The sequence below is a fragment of the Larimichthys crocea genome, chromosome VI, assembly GCF_000972845.2.
Source record: "Larimichthys crocea isolate SSNF chromosome VI, L_crocea_2.0, whole genome shotgun sequence".
NCBI lineage: Eukaryota > Metazoa > Chordata > Actinopteri > Sciaenidae > Larimichthys > Larimichthys crocea.
In genome coordinates this window covers 15,633,742-15,660,426 of record NC_040016.1, presented here as the reverse complement: position 1 = coordinate 15,660,426, position 26,685 = coordinate 15,633,742, and the positions used below count along the sequence as shown (strand labels likewise).

The window sequence follows — 26,685 nt, the reverse complement described above, 5'->3', positions numbered from 1 at the left end:
AATGCTTGCTCTTGCACCTCCTGCGCTGAACTGTGATCAAGTAATTAATCTGGCAGAAAAACTGCAATACCTCACAAACTAGCAGCATGAGGAAATAATTATGAGTTTCGACACAAACTTTAAAGGACAGACGAAGCAATTTATTCCAAGAACGTCTTATGTAGGCACACTGTTGAAATTGACTTTGCCATTTTATCTCTCAAAGCCAAACAGAGATCATGCCAATTTCATATTTTCATAAAAAAGTAGGAGCGACTAGTAAGTTGTGCCACATGGATAAATGATAAAATAAACACACATACACAAAACAAACAAATCAAAAGTAAAAGGGTTTATGATGTACTTCTTTACAAGCCTTTGTTTGGTTATTGTTTTTTTCCTTTGTGTGGAGTACTTTATGTCTGTTGCTATTATTAATATCATTAATATTAAACCTAAAAGCTGGAAGCGTTTGTACAAAGAAGCTGATATCCCTGGTTTTGATTAACTGTTTGTTTGAAAAGTACTGTAGCACCCTGAACGCCTCGCAGAGTGACTGCATGGCAGCAACAAGGCAGTGGTTGATTTGCAGATAGTAATGTCATGATGTCCCCCTCGGCACCATCCTCCATGTTCCTCATTACTGCTAATGTCAGAACCTCCTTTGCTTTTATTTTCTCCCTCTCTCTTCCTCTCTATTTTTCTCTCCTTTCCCCCCCTCCTAGTCCTCTCTCTTGTTCCTGAGTCTTTTTCATATTCTCTCTCTTGTTCTCTCTCACTGTCTCTTTCTCCCCCTGTCTCGCTCCCTCTCAGCCCGGGCGTGTCTCTGAGCTCACCTCACAAAGCACAGCGTCAGAGAATCAGAGCCTCGCCTGACATGACATGTAGGAGACGGTTGTGAGGAGCGGTAGGGACACACACTCTTGACAGCAGAAGGCAAGGCTCCTCTGCTCCCACTAATGAGACCCCTGACTGCCGTGTCAAACACACTTTGTGTGTGTGTGTGTGTGTGTGTGTGTGTGTGTGTGTGGGCGTGCCCACGCTCACACAACAACAAAAAAATGAACGTAGATGCAGAAATAATGAACACAAAAACAAGAAAGAGCACACAAATGAAAAGCAGGTGCATACAGTATTGTACTGTACGTGCCAAACAAGAAGAGGTCATGGCAAGGTGATTTGCATGTGTGAAATAATCTCACAGAGAAATTTCACACATTTCTGACAGAAGCCATCTTTACCTTATCTTCCAGCTTTAAACTCTAACAAATATTATAATGAATTACCAAACAACTTAACTCACTGCTTTTGTTGTGGTATACACATCCACGCAGTTCACTGCCTCAACCTTTGAGAGAATTATAAGGTGTTGTTTTGACGATTACCACAAAGGTTTTCACCCAGATTTAATCCAAAAAACATAGATCAGTGGATGAATGGTAGTTCTGGTGAAGACTTTTTGGGAACAAATCACAGTAGAAATCAAATTGTATTTGACTGTATTTGTCATTTTTTCAATGTTTATCTGTTTTTAATAATCAAAACAGACTCAAATAAATGCATATTTAAGCTTACTTTGGTGAGATTTCTAATACAAACTCTGACAATCATCTAAGAATTTCTGGAGACATTTTTTCCTATTTGCAACCATCGAAGATTGAGTGTTATCAAATGAAGTCTGCCTGTAGTTTGCGCCTCTCGGTCTTGGATTACAGTAACATGGCACACGATGATCTACATGATGAGTCTTTTAATCACTCGAGCCACTCTTGTGCACTCTTAGCAGACAGAGTGGCAGTGTTGTGTCGAACTGGTGGCTGGTGGCACAGCAGGGGAGACATCCCTGAGTGAGATGACATGGGACGGCTCTCCACCGCCACCAGGGCAAAATATTCCTGGTGGTGAAAACACAATGAGCTGATGGATGGTTGAGATAGGGCACAGTGCAATATGGACATGATTTCATGGCATGATAAATCTCAGCAGGAGCCCGTGGCTAAGTGTAATATGAAATCCCTTATCTATGTATCTGCTTCATAACACCGGCTATCTGCTGCAGCTGAATCTGGCTTTGTTTTTTTTAGCTTCTGTTCTTAGCTTGAATGCCACTGTTGATCACATCTACAGTATGGAGGACGACGACGACGACGACAACAACATGTGTGTGATAACGCATCTTTTGCTCATTTGTTCCTGAAATACGATGTGATGAATTATCTAAATTGAAATTTGTCACTGTAGAGATCCTCTTCCATTACCTGGAATCACACTGATAAGCTGCGATATTAGAAGAGATTTTGCGTAACACTCCTTACTGTAGAACCTGACCTGTGTTTGTACAAAACAAGTTTAAATTACACCTGCAATATAAATGAAATGCAATTTGTCTCACAGAGCTGATCCTTTTAAAGTTCAGTGTGTGTGTTATTTAACACCATCTCTTTAGAATTTCTGATTAAAAAGGAAGAAATTAGGTTGGCACCTTATCCTCTGATTAGCTTAATCCGTTAATTGACTTTATCAGGGTGGAGAAAATAGATGAGCTGCCATCCAAGCCTGCAATAAAAATCCCTCCAAAATGATGAAATTGGAAAATAACCTATATTTCTTTTAAGATATTTCTTAATATACAACTACAGTTTCATATCACATTGCCAGAGAAATAAGGCACTTTCTCCCTGGAGATGAGAAAAGAATTGAATTTTTCCTTATCGGTCATCTATTTTTCCACAGAATGCTATTACTTGCTGCCTGCCGTTGCTAAGCAACAGGAAATATTAATAGGACCTTTTATTAGCTAGGCTTTACCAGCGGAGTACTAAAATGAGGAAGTGGAAAACATGAATGTGTTACATAAATCTCTGAACCTTTCAGGGTTTGCACAAGTCTCTGTTTGTCCAGTGATTTATGGCTGTGATGGTTCATTTATGGGAGAGGGAGGTGTGAAATGCCAAATGGAGCATTAGCCTAAGGGACAATTTGAAAATAAATAATCACAAAAAAAGTGAAAAAAAAAAGGGAAAGCAGTTTAAACAACCACCCTCTTTTTTTTTTGTTGCATTTCAAGAGGCCATCAAACAAGCAAGTTATATTTTTGTTCTCCTGGAGGCATTGATCATTCAAAATCATCTACGCCTGAATCAACATTGGAATAACTAATACAAGTCCCATTCTATCACTGAGCTTGTTGAACTGTGGTGAAAAGCGACAGACTTTCCATCATTCTCCGCAGACGCTCTAATCCCTTTAAAAAATGACTGAAAATGAAGGTCTTTCAAAGGAGAAATAGGTTTTCTTCATCTGAATAAAAAGTATAGAATAAGGCAAAGCCTCGAAGAGCAGAGAGTCTTTAAAGGCAAAGGTAAGACAAATTTAAAGTCCATATTGGAAAAGTCTAAACACATTTAATTGCAATATTTCAAAGAAGTCACTAGATAACAGTCCAGGTGACATGCAGCACTATTCATTTTTCAGACTTAGAATTAAGAGGCCAAGATTGTCTCTATAAACGTGTCTCTGTATCTCTAATCCATCCTTTTCTCTGTTCCATGTTTATACAAAAACCAGCAGGTGTACAGTATGTGATAATACGTTTGCTGAGACCCTCCATCAGAGAGAGAACACATTAAAACACACCTCTGCTCTCTTATCATTAATTCATCCCAGCTTGTCTGTGACAAGTTCAGTTGACATTGCAGCTCATATTTCATTCACACAGTCTTGGAGAGCTAGCACCTGCCAGGAGCACTTAATACCTTGCGAGTAAAAGTAAAGAAAGAAAAGAAAACACAGGCAACCGAGCAATTTAACATGACAATCAGGGTGGGATTAACACTTGATAATTAACCTCAAACACCGAAGATAAAGAGCTTGTGAGGAAATTCTTACATTTAAATGTTGCTAACAAAGGAAATTAGAGTATGAATTTGAATATGAATGCAGCCGGCAGATCTTTAGGGTGCCACAACCCTCATTACAAATGAACTGACCCTCATTCAGACAGATTCGCATCGTGTATTCTAGAAAATAACAAATGAGATAATACCTGGGAGTTTGAAGAAGCTAAGGCTGCGTCTGCATATAGCTTCTTTCCTAATACCTAGCTGTTACGCACAACATCCCCCTGGTTGATTATACATTCATCATCTGTTACATATTCAAAACATCACACTCGAGCCAGTTTGATGATGGCTAATACTGCATGCATCATTGGAACATGAGAAAAAAAAAAAAAAACTTAATCAAAGATAATTTATTCCAGTTGCAGGCATAGGTCATATGAATTTGAAGAGCATTTTAAATATACCATAATTCAATATGGAGCCTTTCTGTTCAAATAGATTGCAGATGGAGTCGTCACAGCATACGTGTAAAGGTTGTGTAAATATATCTTTCCATCCAGTAATAAAATAATTTAGCTTTAGGCAAGTTTTTGTGTGAATAAAGACACAACTGAGAACAACAAGGCCACTTCACTTGTGAGTCCAGAAATTATTCACTAGCAGCAGTAGAGATGTGTATCTTTCTGGGCTGTATTGATAAGATCAATGCAACCTGAGCATGGCTATTAAATGTCTAATGTGTTTTGGAACTTGTAGATGCTATGACAGCGGGGGCATTAACAGAGAGAGGCAGAGAGAGAAAGAGAGAGAGAGAGAGAGAGGCCCTGCCAAGTGCATCAGAGCATCAGAGAAAAGAGCTCTCTGAAAGATATCAGGTTTGGCCAGGAGGGGCTTCAGACCGCAACATAATAAGGATCAGCAAAAAAAACACAACAAAAAAAAAACATATGAATTGAAAATGGCCTCTTTACAAAATTAGGAGAGTACAGTTAATTATGTCTTTCAGGTTTTCAGAATCAGCAAAAGTGCACAAAAAAAACCTTAAAAGTCACCCCTTCTCCCACTGGTTGGAAAGTTAGTGTCCATCAACTCCTCTTGTTCCTGTTGATCGACACTGCCTTTAAAGGTCCAGTGTGAATGACTTATTAGTAAAAATGGAATATAATACTCATAAGTAGGTTTTTATCATCCCAAAATAAGAATCTTGCTTTCCTTGTTACCTTACAATGAGCCCTTTATATCAACAGAGAGAGAGAGAGAGAGAGAGAGAGAGAGAGAGAGCAAGCCCTTTCAGATGGAGTCGTCCATGTTGCATCGCCGTGTTTGCAAACGACTACAGTACCCAGCAGGAAATTACTAAGGCTTTTTAAAAAATGAACAGCATGTTTGTATCCAGTTTATTTATATTTATGGCTTCAATGGGAACAAAAGGTCTTGGGTTGGAAAACCACAGAAAGGAAGTGAAGCCAGACGTATTTAAGACAGACGAACACATTGTTGGGGTATATAGATAACAAGAAAAAAAAACACAGAAATATACGAGGTTATTTCTTTATATTCTCTCTTCTGGCCACTAGGATTTAGCGGCATCTAGCGGTGTAATCGCTGATTGCCTCGCCCTTTCTTTCCTAGCGTGAAGACGAAACTGCAAAATACGTAAAATCTAGAGCAATCTATAGCAAGTGCTTATTTTGTCTGGACTACTATGGTGGTTCAACACTGCAGACTCTGTCGGATAAGATATAAAATGCTCATTTGAAAGGTAACAACACATAATGATTCTTATTTTCAGGAGATTATGCACTGTTAAATTGTAATTCATATTATTTTCCATTTCTGACATAATCTGTAAACAGAGCACCCTCAATCTTACACAATTGACCTTTTAAATGAAAATCTTGATAGTTGTCATTGGTCAGGAGAATCCGCACCCACCTAAAGATCCAAATCTAAACACCATTTAATCCTACAGTTCACCCTACCACCACAAAAGAAACACTATCTATTCTGTGTAGCAGCTCCCTGACTATGATCAACTGCTGCTGTAATACTGCTCTAAATCCTTTTTGTTATATAATCGCCCTATTTATTTTATGTTTATATTGTTGCACCTGCAATGGAGTACTTTCAAATGTCCTCATACTTGAATCACGTAGGCACACATTTAAAAACCAGAGGCTCTCAGCCTTTTGTCAAGACAGAATATCCTTATTTCACTCAACTGAATTATCTCTAAAATATCTAATAATGAAATCCAGGAGGTACAGAAAACTGGAGGTATATGCTCATTTTGAATAAGAGTTACCTCTTTCCTCTTTGCAATTTCTTTCCTCCCCACAATGCCCCCCCCCCCCCTTCCCTACATCGCATCCCACCCCCCCCTCCTCTCTTCATCCAACTCTATTGCACTCTTTTCATTGCCCAGCTCACGTATTGAATCTGCCTGATGAAAACAGATCTCACTGCAGCACCACAATAGAATGGCTGATGCAGGAAAGATGAACCCTAATGGATTTTTTTTTTCAATGTGCTCAAGATTGAATATAAGGCCTGACCTCCAGATGTAGTGGATCCATTTCAACAGCAGAGATATTGTTTATAGTGAGGACACAGAAACACATAGACACACACACACAACATCAACAGCAGCCGCAGCAAAATCCCTTTCTATCTACATAAAACACTCAAACACTGTATCTTTCAGCACACGAAACAGTCTAAAATTAGAATTAACCCTTGTTATTTATCTATCCACGTCAAGTGAGGTATTCATTATGATAGCATCTCATGTTTGAACTGCAGAGTTTGCTTAATTACTCTGCTCAGCAGACTGTGTCAAGGTGAGGCACCAATTTAATAGACACTCGGTTCTCAGCACAAATGAACCTCTGCTACGGTTTGGTAGTTTTGCCAGGCAGGCTATTTGATTTAGAAATTTCTGAGTTTGCTTTATATGCTGTCTTTTTGCAGTGAAGTTAAAGCAGAACACTGAAAAGATCTCCTATAGGTTCAAGGAGCCAGTTAGAAATATTGAAGTTTTTGGAGGTTAGAAGATTTTTTTTTAAAGATCCCTGATCACCTAGTTAAAAGCTATTTAAAATTCAGTGCTGTAATTTTAAGTGCAGTCAATTCTTCTTTTTTTTTTTTTTTAGGTTTCTGGTGATTTATTTGCTTCTTAATCACCCTGAATATAAACTCAATTTGTACAGTATATCACAGTTGCAACATGTGTTGCACTTCCTATCTTTGCGTCTCCACTTTCAAAACCAAAAGACACTTTAAAACACCAGGCTTGCTTATCAGAACCGCAATCGCAGCTGTTACAAACATTTGTAGAATATTTGTTTTGATCGCATGTTCATCATGTGTCATTTAAGAAAAAAGAAGATTCATATCTCATGCATTTTTATCGCACAACCTACAGAATTCAATCTATTAAACCACAAAGTGTGGCCCGCTGTAGCAGTAACAAATATCCTGACTGCTGAGAGAAATACTGGCCAATCAACCACTGTCTCCACAGCAAAGGTCATGACCAAAATGTGAAATGAATATGAAGATAAATGACACATGAATCCAATACCTAGGGGGAATATTCCAACATTACATATAATATATAGCGAGTTTATGTTTCCGATCTTTATCAAGCCTTACTTTGGTTATATACTGACTTTTCTTTATCCTTTTCTCTTCTGTTTATGATGAACATTATAATATATTATGCTTGACCTAGATGTGTATCTGTATATTTTAAAGGCATACTGCATATAATAGACACCCTTTTCATTAACATACACAAAGCACGCTGCTGACTTGTCTTTTCTGAACACGTGTACGACACTATAAACCGTCTGCACAATCTATTATGTTACCAGAAAGTCATAGCTGAGTGTAGCGATTTCTGTGTCTGTTTATGATGTGTCAGTCAATGTCAAGTCAGTTATGAAGCTATGCAATTCTGACCTTCAAACCCTGAACACAAAAAACTGTGCATATATTAATATAGTTGACCATATGTGCTTTTTCTTTATGCAACAGATTTTTTACTGCGATCTGCAGTCAATAAAAATACTCACATCTGTTCATATTTTAAAAGCAAGCATGAGTGAAACATCAAACACTAACATAAATGTTAAAAGCACTCTCTCAAGTGAACCTCTTATTATGGTATTTACAATTTGGTCACTGAATAGGAGCTAAAAAAACATTACTTTGAGCTCCACTTATTTAAGTTTTTCTTGCCATCTGAGGCTATTCAAAGTGTCTTTTCTTATTGCAGCCTATAGCGTACATTATGTTTCACACATACATTTTACATATATCATTTGTTGTGATGCAAACCTGCTCTATTTCCTGCAGTTCTCATGAATGCAATTATGGTTTGGAGATGCTAATTTGTGGAGAAGCAGTTCTGTGTGGAGCTGAGGGAGTAATCAGCACGTATTCATGTTTGAAGGCTTGACAGATTGACCGATGCATACTGTCGAGGTAGATATGATGCTGATGGATTTACCCACAATCCCTTTCACCATGCATCAGAGCTGACATGGCAATGACTGAAGAATTGCTCTGTTCCCCCACTTAGCCCCTTCGCCTTGGAAATTACATTTACCTTATAAGGTTGTAATCTGTTTCGGATTAGGAAGCACTTTTTGAAAAGCTGTTTTTGCAATATCCAAAAAATCAAGTCAAATGTGTCCAATCTCTCACATGCTCCATAATCTTTTTTTCTTTCCTAAATTACAACTTTCAGTTGTATGTTATCTGTTCAGTGTTTGTGTAAATGTGAGGGGTAATAATTTGCCCTTGTGTCCTCCTGGGTATCTCAGATAGAAAACACCGCTCTGGTAAAAGACAGCATAGCTGAAATCACACTGCAACCTAAAAGGGCTTTGGTTTAAGTCCAAACCTTTTTCCTCTGAGCCATCAAATTATCTTTACTGTTATTAGAAGCTTAAATTGTCCGAAACATTTGTAACCATTACTGAATATATTCTCTGACTCCATAAATGTTAGCTTTCTGGTGTTACAGGGGTCCCCATGAAATGGTTCAGTCCACGTAATGCTACTCACCGAGGGCATTTGGCTGGAGACGAGGTGGCTGTCCTGTGCCAGCATGTTAGACATCATGAGTGTGGGCAGCTCTGGGTAGGAATAAGGGTTGATGAGCCCATTGTGTGGCAGCGAGTGGCAGAGGTAGCCTGTAGAGTCGTGCTCCATCAGGTGAAGAAGAGGAGGCTCGGGGTGGTTTGGTGGAGTGATGGGGGGGATCTCGTAGTCTTCATCACCGGCTCCATTTCCACTGGCCGTTCCACCACCTCCACCTCCTCCCCCGCCACCGCCAGTCTGACCGGTGTAGCTCTAAGGGAAAGGCACAGAAAGAGCAAATGTAAGAAAACTAAGGTTTATTGAAGTAATGGATATTGGAGATCAGATCAAACGAAGGATAAGTCATAACTGATTTCTACATAACACTATTCCATATGGGTTACAGATGTAGACCGTCAGTTTACAGAAATAGAGAGAAATTGGTATTTCAGGCGCCACGGTTTCCAAAATTCCTGCGTAGGGCCATGTTGGGTAACTGGAGCACTACTAAAAGTTGGATGGGTATAAAACTGAAGCAAAATATCTAGTCCTTTTGATAAAAAAGTTAAAGATAGAAGCCCGTGTTCATAAATGGTAAGGATAAAAGTCAGCTTTCAAGGTGCCTCATATTAAGCAACATCCAATCACCAAACTTCAAATTCAGTTCCAGTAACAGCGAAGAAAAAAAAGCTAAAGAGAGAGAAGAAACCTCAAAATGTACTCAGCAGTTTAAATCAATTCACTTTTGGATTCTTGGTCAATCTTGTAGAAATTGTGAATTACAAACTGCAAGATATTTTTCTCCCAAATGCAACAGCAAAAGCAGCTACAGCTCTAATTCACGCCTCTAATTGGCTTCTTCTCCCTATCGATGGCTGCTTAGGTTCAGGGGTATCGCAGCATTTAGAGCCATTCACAATACCAAACTGGTGGAAGAAGTTATTATTCTAATTATACAATTAGTCGAAATAAATAAAACGATCATATCATGACAAACTTGCAGCATTGTTAAATTATCAACAAGAGTTTTGTTGACCATGGAGGATAATGTTAAAAGGATATTTTAAACAGTTCCACTCAATAAAGTTTTAGATCAGTGCCAGATCACGGTATCCATGGCAACTGTACATGTTACCATTGCCACTTGATAACAGTTAAGCTAACTGACACTTACAGAAATGGATCTAGGGGAAGAAAATGTTCTTTGCCTCTCCCATGTGCATTTTTGTATATCTCGACACCTTGTTGTTAACTATTGCTTCTGCAATATTAGACTGCAGGTAACCATAGCAACAGCACTTCTGCTTTGTGCTTCATTACCAGTTACCCTTTACTGTTGGTACTGACCTTATCATGAGTTAAACTGACAACAAACAAACAGACAAAAAAAATGAATTTAAAAAAAATGGAGAACTGAAACCCATGCGATCAGTGTAATCATATACTTTAGAAAATGAAACTCTGTTTTGTGTTGTGTGTGGTGAGCCTCTGCCTCATCCATTCTTTTCATATATTAGGACACCGCAAAGAGTATTAGATGGGTAAGATTAATGATAAATTGAAAGCTGACACCCTGTGGGTTTCAATTTCTTGCAGAGTACTCCAGCATAAACATATATTTGGCAGAATAGCCCTAATGGACAGCTGTACTAATCAACATAAAAAAGAAATTGCAAAATTCAGTTTATATCCACTGTCTACTTTAGACACTACATCCAGTGCTGTGTTATGTCAAAGAGCTGATTCATTTCTGTGTAAAACCTTTACACTCTGATGTCAATTTAACCCTGAAAATACATTAAAAGCATTCATACTTAAATAATCTCGATGTTTGGGGGGCATAAATATAATATGTTAATATCTTGTTCACCAATGTATTCACTTTCCTGCCATTCTCTAAAAAGCATTTTAACCTGTTTAAATTCTGATCTGTCATTTTGTTAGAATAGGTGTAATTTTGTTCAAACGTCTCATTTTTGGAACAAAAACTCAATGCTCTGCGATCAGTAATAAAGAAGACCAACAGCCTCTGTATTTGTGTGCTGTCACGCTAACACAGTAAGTCCAATCAGATCAGAGTTCTGCACAGAGCAAGAAGAAAAGAAAAATAGCAGGGAAATTCAACGGGGAATGAAAAGCAATTTTGTCTGAGACGATCCAACTTGACTCCCATTGTAATGACTGAGTCAAATTAATCATCACAAATAATATTCTGGTGTCAGCCATTCAAGGGTTTTTTAATAGAATTTTTATGATTCATGTCTAGCAGTATACATCAAACAGTCAGTTCTGCAACATTTCTGAAATCAATTCAATATCATCTTTGTGTAGGCTGTCATCCTCGGCAGCAGAGTGGTCATTTATCTCTCAAACAGATACTTTTAGAAAATAAGGGGCACGGGGAGATGGAAGAAAGGAGAGAGGATACAGGCACCTTTTTTTGTTTGTTTGTTTCTCTTAAACCTGTTTTAGTATAAAGGTGAGTTTCAAGGCCCTTTCTGTAATTGTGTGACCATATAAATTACAGGTTTCTTTAAATATACAACTGAAAAATTTGACCTCCAAATGATAAATAAGCATTTTCAGCTGCTTGGAATACAAAACATAGGTCTGTTTTACTGCAAACTGAACTCAATCAGCGTCAGAAAATATTAATAGTGTAGATTTGTTGCTGTCTAATGTTGCTGTTTGTTAATTTTGAAGCGATGGCATCTTTAAATCCTTGTGTTTTTCGTGATTTGGCAGTAGGGCGAGCATTTTTCCCTCCGTATTTGGATCACAGATTGTGCCTTTAAGTACACAGTAATGGCCAATCTTCTGGTTTTTTTTTTATTTATTTATTTATTTTACAACAATTGCTTTCAGGAGGATTAAAATGTATCTAATGTCTTTTAAAGGAATACCAATCTAAGGCAGTAAGCACAAATCCAGATGAGAGGAATTTCATTAAGTTACAATACCTAAAGCACTAAAACACCCGTCTTTAATTTGACCACAAAAAAGGGACGTTAGCAATGTTTTATTGTGAGGCAAGAATGTAGACACAGACTCAGCGTTTAAAGCACACTTTCATCTCGCTACGTTATACCAAATCAAGAGAAAAAAGTGCGACTGCCTCGGGTTTGATTTACTTTGTCCTGACAAAGCCTGCAAGCCAGTTGATATTAATTTTCTGGACTGTCCTTTGAAGACAGATGTTTTTGTAAACCTGTAGGGATAATGTTATTGTTTGGTCTAATGGACAAGAAAACGAACATTTCCTGAGATTCAATTTCCCTCATAATTGTTGGAAGGAAACTAAATTGTCTGCTGTAAACATTGGAGCCATTGTGTGAAGTGAGTCCTCGTGCGTGTCCCTCGGAGCCTTTCGTCATCTTTTACTTTGCTCCAACTGTTGGCTGACCACTCTGTTATCTAAAGACCTCTGCGCTTAGTCATCATCTAGCATGTTCATCAACCTTTTGTTTTCTCAGTGTATAAATATATATCCACACCACTGAAACATTGTCCTGGTCCCCGTCCGTTGCTTTTGATTGTGCAAAAGGGACGACGACTGAGGATGTGTCATGTGTTAGATTGCTGTGAGGGCTCATCCAGTGCCCTTGATGATAAAATGTAAATACCAAGGACGTTCCCAGTTGGATTGTGGCAAGATAAATTATTCATATGCCTCTATTCAGAATGAGCTTGCATGTACAGGACCACATGTACACTCTGGCTAATGTATACTCTTTTCTCCTTTAAAAGTAAAATCCAAACAAAGGCAATGTATTTGATGGATCGCACAGACCAGCGTGTGTCCTAGTATGGAACTGGCTTTTCAAACAAAAGCCTCCCTCTTTTTTTTTTCTCCCCCGGACTGATGAGGTACTCGTCATTGGTTTACTTTCAATAGTCAGGGACATACTCCAACCAAAAGCTGCACTACACAGATTCTATTTTCTCACCGAAACATCCTTTATTTTCCTTCTCTGATTAATACTACACACTATAGGGAACATTATTTCCAATACACAGTATGCTCCGTCTGCACAGTGAGCGAAACACAATCTGTAACATTTTAATTAAGAGACAGATCTCTCGACTGTAAGTGTTACATACCAGCACACCTTTCATTTAAAAGAAACAGATGAATAGACAGTTGGTCTGGGACTGAGAGAGAAAATAACATTGATTGGGGAGCTTTCCAGCTTGTCTTTTATTTGGCACAGATCTCTCCCTCCCTCTGTAACACTGCCTGAGTATTCAAGGCCTTCTGGAGATGATATTGACTGTGGCTAATGGCTCATTATCTGTACATTCTTCTTCTTATTAGATTAGTGTTGCAATGTTTGTAGAAAGCTGGATTTGGGACATACATTACCCACTTAAAATAAAAAACCTATATTAATTTTCACCGTCACATATAATTCACATGTAGAGTTAGAGAGCTGCATGCCTTTTGGTATTTAAAAACATGATCTAGGCTTAATGTTGTATTTAGAGCTGAGGCTCTAATCAATCAATTCTATTGATCTATTCTGATCATTGCTCATTATCATTAAGGCAAACATTCTTCATTGTTCGGCTTCTCAAATGTAAGGATGCTGCTTTTCTGTTTTATATCAGCAAAAACTGAATCATTTTGGGCTCTGTGAGATGTTTTTTTTATTGATATTCCACACACGAAATGTTTAATTAATCAAGAAAATAATCAGCAGATTAGTCTACAATGAAAATAATCATTAGCTTGCAGCCCCATAATTTGTCACTTTCTTGGTATATTAGCTAAAAAAGCGACATCATTATACAAACATGACTTTTATTTTGACAGGTTGCACACACGCTGTGAACATGTCCTCTTTAAAAAAAAAATTAATAAATAATCGAGCTCACACAAAATGAGCATAAGTGCATAAGTATATTCAGGCCAGTTGCTCGCGTGCCACACAGACGCAGAATTTGGAGTCCTCTCAAGTCAGCGTTTGTTTGAGAGGGCGGGACCGACAGCTCGGAGACAGACGATGACAGATCTGCCTTACCACTAATGTGCACTTATCTGCCTATTGGAGAGCTTTGTCACAGTGGTGATTTATGCTTAAAATCCTCCACACACCACCACTTCCATCACCTCCGACACTCTTCGTTCCAACACCTTCCCGTATCCGCCGTGCAGCGCTGTGCTTGCAGACAAAGTCAGGCCCTGTTATCTCTCCTTTCCACGCAGTCCGGTTTGCAAGGAAAAACAGTGGATTTATCTTTGGGAAGAATTTGAGAGCATCATCTATTCTCATTCGCTCTGCCATTGCTCTCTCCCAAAGGAAGATTATACTGTATATTTATGAATGATCCTGTTTACTAGTGTACACAGAGCTCTTGTTTTAATATAACACAGCACAGACTACAAAGATCACTTATTTTCGAGCGTCCAATCTGAATGTCACAAACTGATGTTGTCTTCTTCTGTTTACTGAGCTGTTTGTTTTTGATACTTCTTCTTCTTCTCTCTCTCTCTCTTTTTCCCTTTCCTCCTCTACTATCTCTTTATCCCTCCATCTTTCTCAGTCAACTCAGGCTTAATTAAATCCATAGCTGTTCTTCTGCTACAATATCATGTCAGGGGGTATCAATACACCACACAGCCTTCTCTGGCAGAGCCCAAAGAGAAGGAGGGTGGGGGGGTGAGAGGGCCAAAGATCCAGTTACAGCCACCCTACACCTCAACTCTCCTCTTCCTCTCTTGGCTGGCCCAACCCCAGCCTGGCCTGCCCCCTCACAGAGCCCAAACAGTTCTGGTGCCCCGCTCTACATCCCCCATCCACCCTGATCACCCGCCCCCCCCACCTGCCCATCCCCCTGTCATCCCATCTCTCTCTAAAACAACCAGGCTGCATCATTTATCTGTCACTATGTAACTGGTTGGATATCATGAAAGGGTCTGTGGGGATGGGGATGCTAAACCACCTTGTACTTTGGTTTGTGTCCGGTGAATGAATGGGACAGGAGGGTGAGAGGAGACGATGGTGGAAGAGGGAGGGGGAGTTTGGGAGGCAGCGAGCGGGTGAGACAGCGAAAAAATAATGTCAAAGGCACTTTCTAGGAAATAAAATCCAGCTGCTATCTCTTCAGGCCTGGCCACAGCTATGCGAGAAGAAATGATGCTGCTCTGTGACAGAATTCTTATTTATCAGCATAGGAGGGAAAATATGGAGGGAATGGTGAGAATAATTAAGGACAGTACCAACTATCCAAAGTCCAAAGATACAGATGGCCCGAGTCACCCCGGATACTGAGTTGATCGGTAACTAACCTCCTGTTGACTACAATCAGCTTTTCTAATTGCATATATTGTCCGACTTTTCTTTTATGTTTCCTTCCCTTCTTCTCCCCTGTGTATCCTGTTCCCAGTGCTCGTCTCACTTGTCAGTCAAGGTCAGGGGGTCATCCTCATCTGATCGCGTGTCAGAGCAGATTAGAATCAGAGCTTTTGTGCCATGTCATATTTCATTATGCATTTGACTCATCTCACAGGTCAAGGGGTCAGTGTGATTTGATTGGATGACAGAAATGATATAATTTGTGTTTAACCCTAGGCTGTATGAGGCTCTGAGTGGCGTACTAATGCATTTTACAAAGACGGGGCAGGCCCTCTCCACAAGTGACTAATTTGAAGTGGCACACCGCAGAGTTGAAGGAGAGCCAGAGCTATTGCACAACATACGGAGGTTATAAGGGAGGCTTTATCAAAAAATAAACACAACCTCCCTTGTACCTCTGTTCCTGTCTGTCTTTCGCACGCTTTCTTTTCAGTCTGCAAGCTGATGCAAGTGCCCAGACATTATCCGCCTTCTGCGCCCAGTATGTTACTTTTCTTTCTTTATCAGTTTGATTCCCTGAAAATGTGTCACTGACCCTCTTGTCTCTTGTTTTTTTTTCTCCTTCTGTGTCGGTCTCTGTTTCTTCTTCACTGTCTAGTAACACTTGATATTGGCGAGAGAGGAGACTAATGGAGAAATGCTGTCAGCAGCAACAACCACATCATTATTGCTGAACATTCAACTGGAACACAAACAGCATTTAAATGCTGCTCCCTAATGATTATAGAATAGAATAGAACAGAATAGATATGTAACAGTGACAACAAAAAAAAAAAAAGAAAAGAAATGGAAAAAACAACGGAGTTATTATTTTGAAGCGGAATAACAACAGGTTTTATTGTTTGATAAATAAACATGTATTTATATCTTCCTCCGCTGGTTTGCATCGTATGCAGAGAAAAAGTTCAGGACCTTGCGGTAGTAATGATATGCAGATGCTGCACAGTGTCAGTGAAAACTCAACTGTGATCTCCACTAATGCGGTCGGAAAACAAACCATGGGTGCACAAGATTGCTCAGGTTTCCCAATAGTCGTCTAGAGTGATTGTGATGCCGATGTTGATACTGCTGTGGGTGACAGGGGAAGAGGGGGGGAGAGAGGAGGAGGTGGGTGGATGGAGTAGAAAAGGGAGAGGAAGGAGTAGAAAGGAAGGAGAGGGGGAGGGGAAAGAGATAAATCCAACATTTCAAATGAGGACCATAATCAAACTTATTGCCTGACAGGGTAAATCTAGAATTACAATGTTACATTGGCAGACATGAAGTATTATTTTCAGAGTACCCTGTGTCTCTTCCTGTTCAGAGCAGCCATGTCTCCTGGAGAGGGGAAGCCTTTTTTAACTTTGCTCATTGGCGCTCCACTGTCTGTCCTGCAAGGACTTAACAACAAGCCACCGCTACTGCTGAGTTATGACCGCACAGAAGCCACCTAAAGACTCACCAAGGCCAAAAAAAAAAAAAAAAAACCCAGCAGCCAGTCAACTGTTTTTTAAAATTTTTTAATGACTCTTCAGTTATCTCCTTTTCTACGCTCAGTCAAATCATTATTAGCATGTGCACAATGGTGCTACTGTGTCTGAATGACAAAACTAATTATTGTTATAAGAGCAAGTAAATGGACAAAAAAAAAACAGCACAATAAACGGTTGGTGGATCAGTACCGACTGACTCTAACAATGTTGAAAATAACAAAGGGAACGCTGATGGCGCAGTCATCCAAACAAACGTGCATTATTCTGAGAATTGTTAGGATCCTGTCACCCACAAATAACTCTGCTATACACCACGGGAAGGGTGTGTAATGTGCATGTGGCTGGTGTGAAGTGTGTGTGCTTTCACGTGCCTGTGCATGTGGCATTTAATGTCATGCATTTCTACTTGCACAGACGAAGAGTGTAATAGCTCTTGAGATGCTTTTGTGAACACAAAACTGTAGGTATTCCTGATTTTTTCTTCAAAACAAAAACTTATTGTCACACACTCTTTGTCTGTGTGTGTGTGTGTGTGTGTGTATGCTAGTGTGTTCTTAAGTGTCTCCCCTCCCTGGTTCAGAGTCAATGAGGCTGTGTATCGGAGACTGGCACAGCTGGTGGGAGCAGGAGACTAACATCTGGACCCTCGTACTCTTGGTGCCATTGTTAATAAGAGGCTGGTGGGGAGTGGAGGGGAGTGGAGGAGACAGCTCTCCAGTGTCAATGAACCTCCCTGTCTCTCACTAGAGCTCAGCACTGCAGCTCATACTTGATGCATCGCAAAAGTGTCCACTGAGGGACCTCCGGCATCGCAGCATATCCACAGCTAACATTTCAGAGTTAAACCCAAACAGAAACAGCTTAATAGGACAGATTTTAGACTTTGTAGCCACTCTTGGGATGTGCCTCTAGGGAGGCACGGCCAGTCTTTTGGTTGGTTTACCACATTGGTCTAGACTGAAATATAACTATGAAATAAAATAACGAAACATAACTTTTGGATGGATTGCCATGAAATTTCGTCCACAGAGAATAAATCTGACTGATTTGGGTGATCTTCTTACTTCTCCTTGAGGGAGGTTGACATTTTTTTTTTCTTGTAAGGGAAAAGCCTCTTAGTCCTACTAACTATTAGATAGACTGCCATGAATTTTGATCCACACATTTGAGTTGCAATAACTTTGAGGATCCCTTAACGTTTCATCATCAACATTTTAAATTGCGTGGTACTTTGGCTTATGACCAAAATGAATGACATTCCCATCAGTCTCTGCTATACTTTGTGTTTAGTTTGAATCAGTTATGATAATGGACTGTGAGGGCGTTGGCGTGCTGATGTTAGCAGCCTCACAGAGCTGCTAGTGTTGCGACAGACAGTAGAAAACAGCTACTAGGTGGTGTTAAGTGCATCAGGATTCAGACACAACAAAGTGCACTGAATGAAGCAATTTTCTGTGATCTACATGTTCTGGTTCTATACTGGTTCTCCACATGTGTTACACAACTGGCTTAAACTGACAAACAAGTATAAACCTATGATGTAAAAGTATAAAAGCTGCACTAATATGTCTGCCTAACCAGTTTAATAAGAAAAGAGAAATTACCTCATTTCAACTTTCTCTGAGCTGAGGAAATAAGCCAACATGGATCGATGTCAGCTTAGGGCTTTTTCACAACTTGAAGATACAGCGTTAATAATTAACCAAGTATTTTTGCTAATGAATCTTGATTTAATGGAACATTTTCCTCTCTCTAAGCTTTTTTTTCCGCAGCAATGAGGGTAAACCAGTTCAAGGCAAACTTTGTTCCTTTTATTTTTGTAAAGCGAAAGAAAGTCTCAGTGGTAATGAAAAGGCTAAACAGACCAGCCATTTCATGTCTTTTATAATACTGTGGCATCTGATCTAGCAGAAGAGTTTTGAGTGTTTGGTCTCTATCCAATGGGGTGAAAGGCCTACACAAACACATTAAGGTGGCCATTAGTTTCATCTGATCACCTGGGGCAACAGGGGGATAGACAGCTTGGCAGAGTGAGGGCCTTACACAAATATACAGCTGTGCATTTATATGTGGTGCCATGTCAGATGAGTGTTTCAAACAGAGGGCTTTTAAACCGGGCAAGGGAGAGAGAGAGAGAGAGAGAGAGAGAGAGAGAGAGAGAGAGAGAGAGAGAGGAGGGTGAGGTGTGGGGGTTTCCAAATGACTGTAAAAAGGCCACGGGTAGAGAGCTTTCCATCTTTATGCTGCCACGACAAATATGCCTGCACATCTTTTTGCATTGTCTCCGCTCCGTGCTTCGTCAGCGAACAGCTATAGAAATATTTTGGCAGGCTGCTCTTTGTTTTCATTTTCACAAAAGATGTGTTAGGGAGAGAGAGAGAGCGAGAGAGAGAGATAGAGAGAGAGAGAGAGAGAGAGAGAGAAAGGCAGGTGGGAAAGGTGAATGGATGTTGTCAGAGTTTTGGGGGACGTTTGAGGAAGGAGGATAAGGAGAAGAGTGGAGGGTGAGAGTGGGGAGATGGAGAAGGTGTAAGGAAGGAAAAGGAGAAAGAAGGGCAGGAAGAAGGAGTCAAAAGACTGAGTAGGGAGTAGGAGAAGAGGAGCAGAAGAACTGGAGGGATGTAGTCAGGGGCATATATGAATGGGGTAAATCAGGTGAGGTGGCACAAAAAAAGGGGAACACACAAGGGATTTGGAAAACTAGGGTGACGAGTAGAGGGTGAGGCCCAATGTGGCAGAATCAATTGGAAGAGGAGGGGGCAGGTGGACTTGCATGATGGGAGGAGGAGCCTGCCACTCTGGTCCCCCAGCTCCAGTCTAAACAGCGGGAGGAAGCTGTAAATCAGACTAATGCGGCCGAGCTGTAATTCAGACCAGCAGGGCCAGGGCGCTGGTGCGGGGACCCCGAACGGCGGGAGTTTACAAAACGCCGCCGTGAGGCTTTAATCAGTGCAACGATCCAAAGATACCGTCTCCCCCAATCAGCAGGCTTCCTGTCAGTCACACACGACTGAACCTGACCAATCAGGCTCCGCTGAGGTTCCAGACGGCCTGGCTGGGCTTTGGGCAGCTGCCAAACAAGAGAATTACTCATCTAAACTGGAAAGGTGGAATGGGCCTTTAATTCAGAGCATAGAGGGACGAGGTGATAGATTTGTCAAAGGTTGGACATAAAAGACTATGGGATCATGTTCTACAATGGTTCATCAGAAACATGTGGAGGAAAGATGAGAGACATGGGGGAGCAGTGGAGGAGGACTTAATCATTTTCATCAGACAGGAGTTTCTACAAGTTTAGAAACTGTGTGATAGACATCATATCTGTTAGAAGAGCACTAACATCTCTCATTAAAACATTTAAGAATAACCATAAGGCCTCATTATGAGTCCAATCTGTCATTGTATTCATAATCACATCTGTTTGCTGCCATATAAAAAACAAACAACAACAACAAAAAAACTTTCCATCGATCTACAATCTGTCTCTGCCTCTCTGTGTCTCACAGATCTGTTGTTGGCACTCAAACACCTCTCTAATTACAATTACAACACCCAAGGGGGGCCGATATAATCCGTGCCAGCAATGACTTACAACATAACAACCGAGACGAGAAATAGCATCAGACTTAATGATAATAATTTGAACTCGAAACATGTAAAACAGGCAGAGAAACTTTTAAATCACCCATCACCAGAAGCCACCTTTTCACACCTGCATTTTACTCAAAGGGGAAGGAGGGCGACACATTAACTTAAAAGTGAGCAGAAAATGCAAATGCAGTCCACTTTATCGTCAGGCATTCAAACGCACCCTTTCAACACGGCAATCCATAATATTTCAGCTTTGATACTCAGGAAATGGCCACAGCTCGATGGTAACACTGAGCTGGATTCTGTTCTACTCATAGTAGGACTAGTGTGACTGGTTGGGCTACACACACACTGTGCATGTTAAAACCACATGCAGTGTCTTGGCAGCAAAGACACTACAGCGGCAGCCAATCAATAAAACCTTGTTACGCTAATTGCAAGATCATAATCTCCGTTCCTACTTCTGCTGAATATCCAAACAGTCACTCCATTAGCCGAATTATTCCCCTGTGCAGTTTCTCCATCTCTCTCCCCGCCTGCCCGCCCCACCACTTCTATTTCCTCCTCGTGTTCTTTTTTTTTTTTTTTTTTTTTTTTTTTTTTTTCTTTCTGTGACATATTTCTCTCAAACAGCAGCTCTGCTAAATGAATTCATAAGTCAGGGAGAAAGACATCAAAGCAAAGCATTGTCAAGGTAAAGTGCTGATGAAGTATACTGTTTCTTTCACTTTGCTGTGGAGCTATGAGAAGGCATCTCTACAGTGCATTATCTTTGATCACATCACTCTGTACTGCTCTGTTTAGTATTAGCAAGAGAAATCCCACTGCAGGTGAAGGTCTACTTAGAGTTTTATAATAAAAAGAAATAGCTCTCTGCTTAGGAGGTGCTCTACTACTTTCCACTGGGGAGATTCCTCTTACCATGTCTCTTTTAGTGCTTTAGGGTCAGATCAAACCTCTGTGAAGACACCGGAACAAGCCGGAGCTTCTCCTTGGTTATTTTTCTTTTCTGTATTGTTACTACGACAATGGTCAGCGGCCACAGGGGCCAACAAAGAGCTTGTTGATGCCAAGACCAGGGTCTGTGACCTTGTCATTGAATCACTAACACTTTGTCACTCCGCTGGGGGGAAGAGAGAGACACTGGAATAAACACTACAGAGAACTAAGCAGGGTCAGACTACGATGCTCATGGGAACATCGATATGACAATGGCACTGACCCCGTTTCCTTGTGACTCATCACAAGAACATCCCCATCTAAGCATCTCACCGTTTGATGCGGTTACAGGAGCCATGCTTATGTCCTATATGAACGTAGATTATGTATTAAACTGGTGTATTTATATAGGTGAGAGAGATTAAAGAGAGTGATAACAGGGAAATTGAAGTGAGAGACAGCAGAGTACTAAGAAACACACTTTCACACAGTTTGGAGGTGGAAACACTGACCCAAATGCATTTAAATGCAACGGAGGGTAAGACAGAAAAAGAGAAACAGAATGTGCAAAAGAGGGGGAGTCGGAGAGAACGGGAGAAATAAAGACAGAGAAGTAAAGTGAAATAATAATGCAGCAAGCAGAGAACAGTGAGCTTTAGGCAGTATGATGTGTTTTTATTCAAGAATATACCGAGAATAAAACAGCTACTGTATATACAGTTTCTCGAGGAATCAAACTAGTTAATAAAAAATAGCCCTGCAGCTATCTTATCACTCTGTTATTTCTCACCAAGTCCATTTTTATCTCGGCACTTGCAAACAACACAAGCATAAGCACATTTACAATTTCTAGATGTATTTTAAGCTTCACTTTAATCAGTCAAACACCCCATCCAATGGAACAGACTTACTTGCATAAAATATGTATTATATGCTAATTCACATTCGTTCAGTTCTTTGCAGTCAGCACAGAAGAAATCAATGCATTTAACCAGTTTGTATCAATAGGAAATGATGGAACACATAACAGACATCAATCAAATCTATGTCTATCTATCTATATGCACTAATTCTGAGCAGCTTTAGAAGGAAGTATACTCAAAACATTAAGTGTGTATACTAAAAAAAACAGTTGTTTATGAGTGTTTTCTTGATATACAGTATTCACCCACAATGCAGTGCACATGGACCCTGGAGAAGCTGTTTACAGGTGGATAAGCAGTGAAACATCTCCAGTAACATCTCATAAAACAAACAAACAAAAAAACATTACGCTGTCTCTTTGTTTGGCAGCTGAATACTGACAGCAGACGCCTGACAACATGTTGTATTCTAATAAAAGTATTTTAATTTCTTGTTCTTTGTAACATTCTACAGTATAGTGTATGTTTATACAGTTACTATGTAGCATGGAAATTGGGACACTTGCTATTTTGGAATTCAAATACACTCACAAGATTTAAAACTTGTTTCCCAATATTTTTTTCAAGCTGTTTCACCACCATTCGCTGTGCACCATCTGTGCATTGTGGAACAACAGTGCATCAAGAACACCTTCCATATTGACTGTGAGTGATTTTTCCAATGTAAACACACTACATATGTAAAACATGTGTAGAATTAGCCTGCAGTGTAGAATTAGGACACAGCTATGGAGGATCAGTGATTTTTCTATTTCTCTCATCTCTATGTGTTGCTGTCAGAGTGTGTGTCCACCCCTAAGGCCCTCCCTGATTCTAGCTGTCAGAGGGAAGGAGAGGCTAAACTTGGTGAAGCGGAGAATAGAGCAAGGCACATGTCAAATATGTGAAGATCTTGAGTAAACAAAGTACAACACAGAGCAAAAGCAAAATCGTCTCTCATCCCATCACCGTCTTTCACACTGTTTCCCTCTCTCTGTCTCCTTCTCTCCTGCTTCCATGATCCCCACCTTCCTTTACTTTTTTCTCTCTATCTATCTTCTTTGCCACATTTGGTATGTTTTATCTGTCCCTCAGTAATTCAGCAAAAAAAACAAAAAAAACATTGTGCACATTAGCACAACTTGTAATCAGTCTATCAGCACTGCAGTAAAACTACATGTGCTGAATGGAAACGAGGGATAAAAGCAGTGGTTCTTCATTTTTTTTTTAGACAGCCAAGTACCAGCATGAGAAATTTGTCAGATAACAGCAGTATCCTCTTGAAAATCATTTTGTGACAGACATATTTGTCGTCAGATTTTTCTAAGTGAACTAAGGAATCGTCCACAAGAAGCAGCCTAAGCGTCTCTGTTTCTCATCCTGGGCCTTAAAGCCATACTTTAACAAACCAGAGCATTAAGAAATTAAGCAAAACAGTAAATGCAACAGAAACACAGTACTACTGTAGGCTATGGGTTGGTTCTAATAATTGCAATTGACAGGGACAAATTCCCTGCTCCCCTGTGTATGTCAGATGGGCTTATTCCCAAACTCCACAAATCCCCCTGTCCAAACACAACCATATGGTCTCCCAGTTGTTCACGACCAGCTGTGCTGCAGTGTATCTGGCATGGTTGCCATGTACTGTAGAAGAGCGCTAACTCCCCCACTGTTCTAACTTAATAAATCCTTTGCAATGAGGCCAAAACTCACTCAGAGTGAAGCAGCGCTTTCTGCCTGGCTTTTACCAAAGTGAAAATTGTGTGCACAGAGGATGATTGCATAATTGGAACAGAGTGAATTTGAATTTTATGATGGCAGAGTTAGCTTAATGGTTGACACAGTGGCCTCACAGAGACAAGGCTCCGGCACTTTCCGATTGGATTTTGTATTTTTTGCTGGTTTAGGTTCTCTGGTTTCTTCTACTAAACGCAGAAATGTAATTATGACTGACTGACCTGCAACCCGTGCAGGGTGTTTTAATACCTTCTGCCAAGTGTATGCTGGGACAGATTCCAGCATCAGTCTATAAAATACAACAAATATATAATTCTATAAAAGGTCATCTGTCATCTGTATGCTCTCTTTAAAGGTATGTATTTAACTTTATTTGCACATTTAGAGATTTTATTATTGTTTCAAGTTTTTACTGTTAATCCGTGGGTGTATTTCATATATTTGGTTTTGATGTTATTTTATTGTGTTGGCTGTAGTGGTGATACTTTAAACGTTTTATGTGTTTACTGCATATATTGTAAGTGAAAAAACATGTTGATTATACTGTATATTTTAATATGGATCCCAGGAGGAGTCTAATAGTGATCCAAATAAACAATAACGAATATAAATATTTAACAGGAATCTCTGGCAGTTGACTGTATTTAAACTCCAGGATCTTGGACTTAAAGAAATGTGTTTCTGTTCCACATGTGATCACTAACACAATCCTACGGGAATATTTCACCCATACAGTGCAGAATGCATTGAATAATGTTTATTGTTGCATCTGTCAGCGTGTTACATGCATGAACTAATTAAAATAAGAGGAAACAAACCGGTTATTCCATTAGAGCACTTTGAACTGACCTGGTTTGGCGGGAGGAACTCGTGGTTGTTTTCATTCATGTACATGTTGTCACCATCAAACTGTAGAGCGAAGAGAGAGAGAGAAATGAGAAAACAGTTAGACGGCCCCCGAGACATCACAACAGGGACTGAAAACAGAGATTTTCAGTCAGTCAGTGGAGATACAGAAACAGTGTAACACCGCAGCCTAATGACTGCAAGTCCTTGGCTTATAGACCTTGATGCTCTGGTGGATGTCAGTAATTACAGTTCATTAGAGACACGTATAATTAGGCCCTGTCAAAGCTTGTGTAACTTGTACTCTTCATCTCAGCTTGCCTACAGCCTGAGTCTGCCTCATTGCTGCGATTCCACAGGTGTTACAAGGCGACAACGGAGTGATCAGCACAACGGTTTGCCAGTCAAATTAAAACAAAGGCAACATTTACGTAATCAAACGACATATGGCAGGTAAGTCAGCTAGGAGGTGACCCAGAAATTGATTTTCTGTGCCACGCAGTTTGTTAGAACAGCTACAGGAATTTCCGGGGACCTACTTTCTGTATTTTCTTTTAGTCAGACTCAAAGACGAAGAAGTGTTTGAAATGATTTCTGTTAAACTGGCAATTTTTCTGGAAAGTTGTAGGAGGTTTATTCTACTTGCTCTGATTGACATCATTTGTGCCATAGGATGGGTTTTCCAAATCACTAAAAAAAAGTTGGTGATTAAAGTATTTTAATGACCATAAATCATAAAAGTGGTACTTAAAGTCCACCAGATACAGAAGCTGTTTCCTACTGTATCCTAACTGGTCAGTAATATGGCTGTGCAAATGCAAATCAAACCCGCCATCCAGACTCTAAGAGGTAAGAACAGCCTTTAGCGCTTTTGCACTTTTGCCAGAAAAACTAGGACAGGGCAACCCCACTAATTCAAAATTCAGAAAACACCAAGCCCAAGAGGCCTGAAGGGGAGGCTTAGGCTAGAAGAAAGGTGACGGTTTGAGGTTATGGGGATGAGAAAGACCAGGGTGTTACTGTAAGAATGGAGGGGGTAGAAAGAGAGAAATAAAAACACAGAATAAGGACAGAGAGCATGAATGAAGGAGAAATGGAGTCAGGGAGCAGGAGACTTGTAGTAACAGCAGTGGCGATAGAGCCTGCGGTTGTTCTAGCTATAGTGTGATTAACACTGGGGTCACAGCCAGAGGCCACAGCTTGAGACACACAGACATATAAACATGCACACACACACACACACACACACACACACACACACACACACACACACACACACACACACAAGCTCCCAGAGGCCTTCACCACTTCTCTGTCTGACACTATTTGGCACCAGCCATTTATGAGGAAACAAAACACACCTCAAGACAGCTAGTGGTGGCTGAGATGAATTACCACTGCTACTGTAAGGTCAAATAACGGGATGGCTATGTGCCTACAGTAACTTACTTGGGGTGTTTCTAAAGCTGTGGGCAGGGACCAAAAATGGGCCACAAACTTTCTTTTTTTTTTTTATAGCCACGTTTCACCACATGTAATAAGCCATATTTTCCAGGGACTAAATTTACTGCACTGTAGTCATTTTTCAACTTGAACCCTTTTTGAGATTTAGTCTTTTGAAAAATTTGAATATTTTCCATTTAAACAGTCAGATTCCTCTGCAGTCAGAGTTCTCTTGCATTCTTGTTTCTATCTTTATACGTGACACAGTCGTAGCACCAAACAAACCGCAGTACAAAGGCAATTCCTTGAAACATTATTCAATTTAAAGCCCTGGTTCCATTCCCACGTTATCATTCAGCCTCTGATGGAACTGTTACTTCTAGTGCAATGATTTTTGTCTGATAGCACTATTAGTTTGCTGGAGGAACAATCATTTTATTCTGCAATGAAAATGAAATCACTTTCTTTATTGCTCCTGGAAAATGATTTT

At 40.0% G+C, this 26,685-nt stretch overlaps 1 protein-coding gene across 6 annotated transcripts in view; it reads right to left on the bottom strand.

The window, feature by feature from the left end:
• tox2 (TOX high mobility group box family member 2) overlaps positions 1-26,685 on the bottom strand; it is a 108,202-nt gene that overhangs the window by 18,535 nt on the left and 62,982 nt on the right. For all 6 annotated transcript variants that reach the window (XM_027279404.1, XM_027279403.1, XM_027279402.1 and 3 more), the window contains 2 exons: positions 24,756-24,815; positions 8,895-9,182 (listed from right to left, as the gene is read on the bottom strand). In XM_027279404.1, the coding sequence (XP_027135205.1) occupies positions 8,895-9,182; positions 24,756-24,815 (348 nt within the window). The remainder of the gene's footprint in view (positions 1-8,894; positions 9,183-24,755; positions 24,816-26,685) is intronic.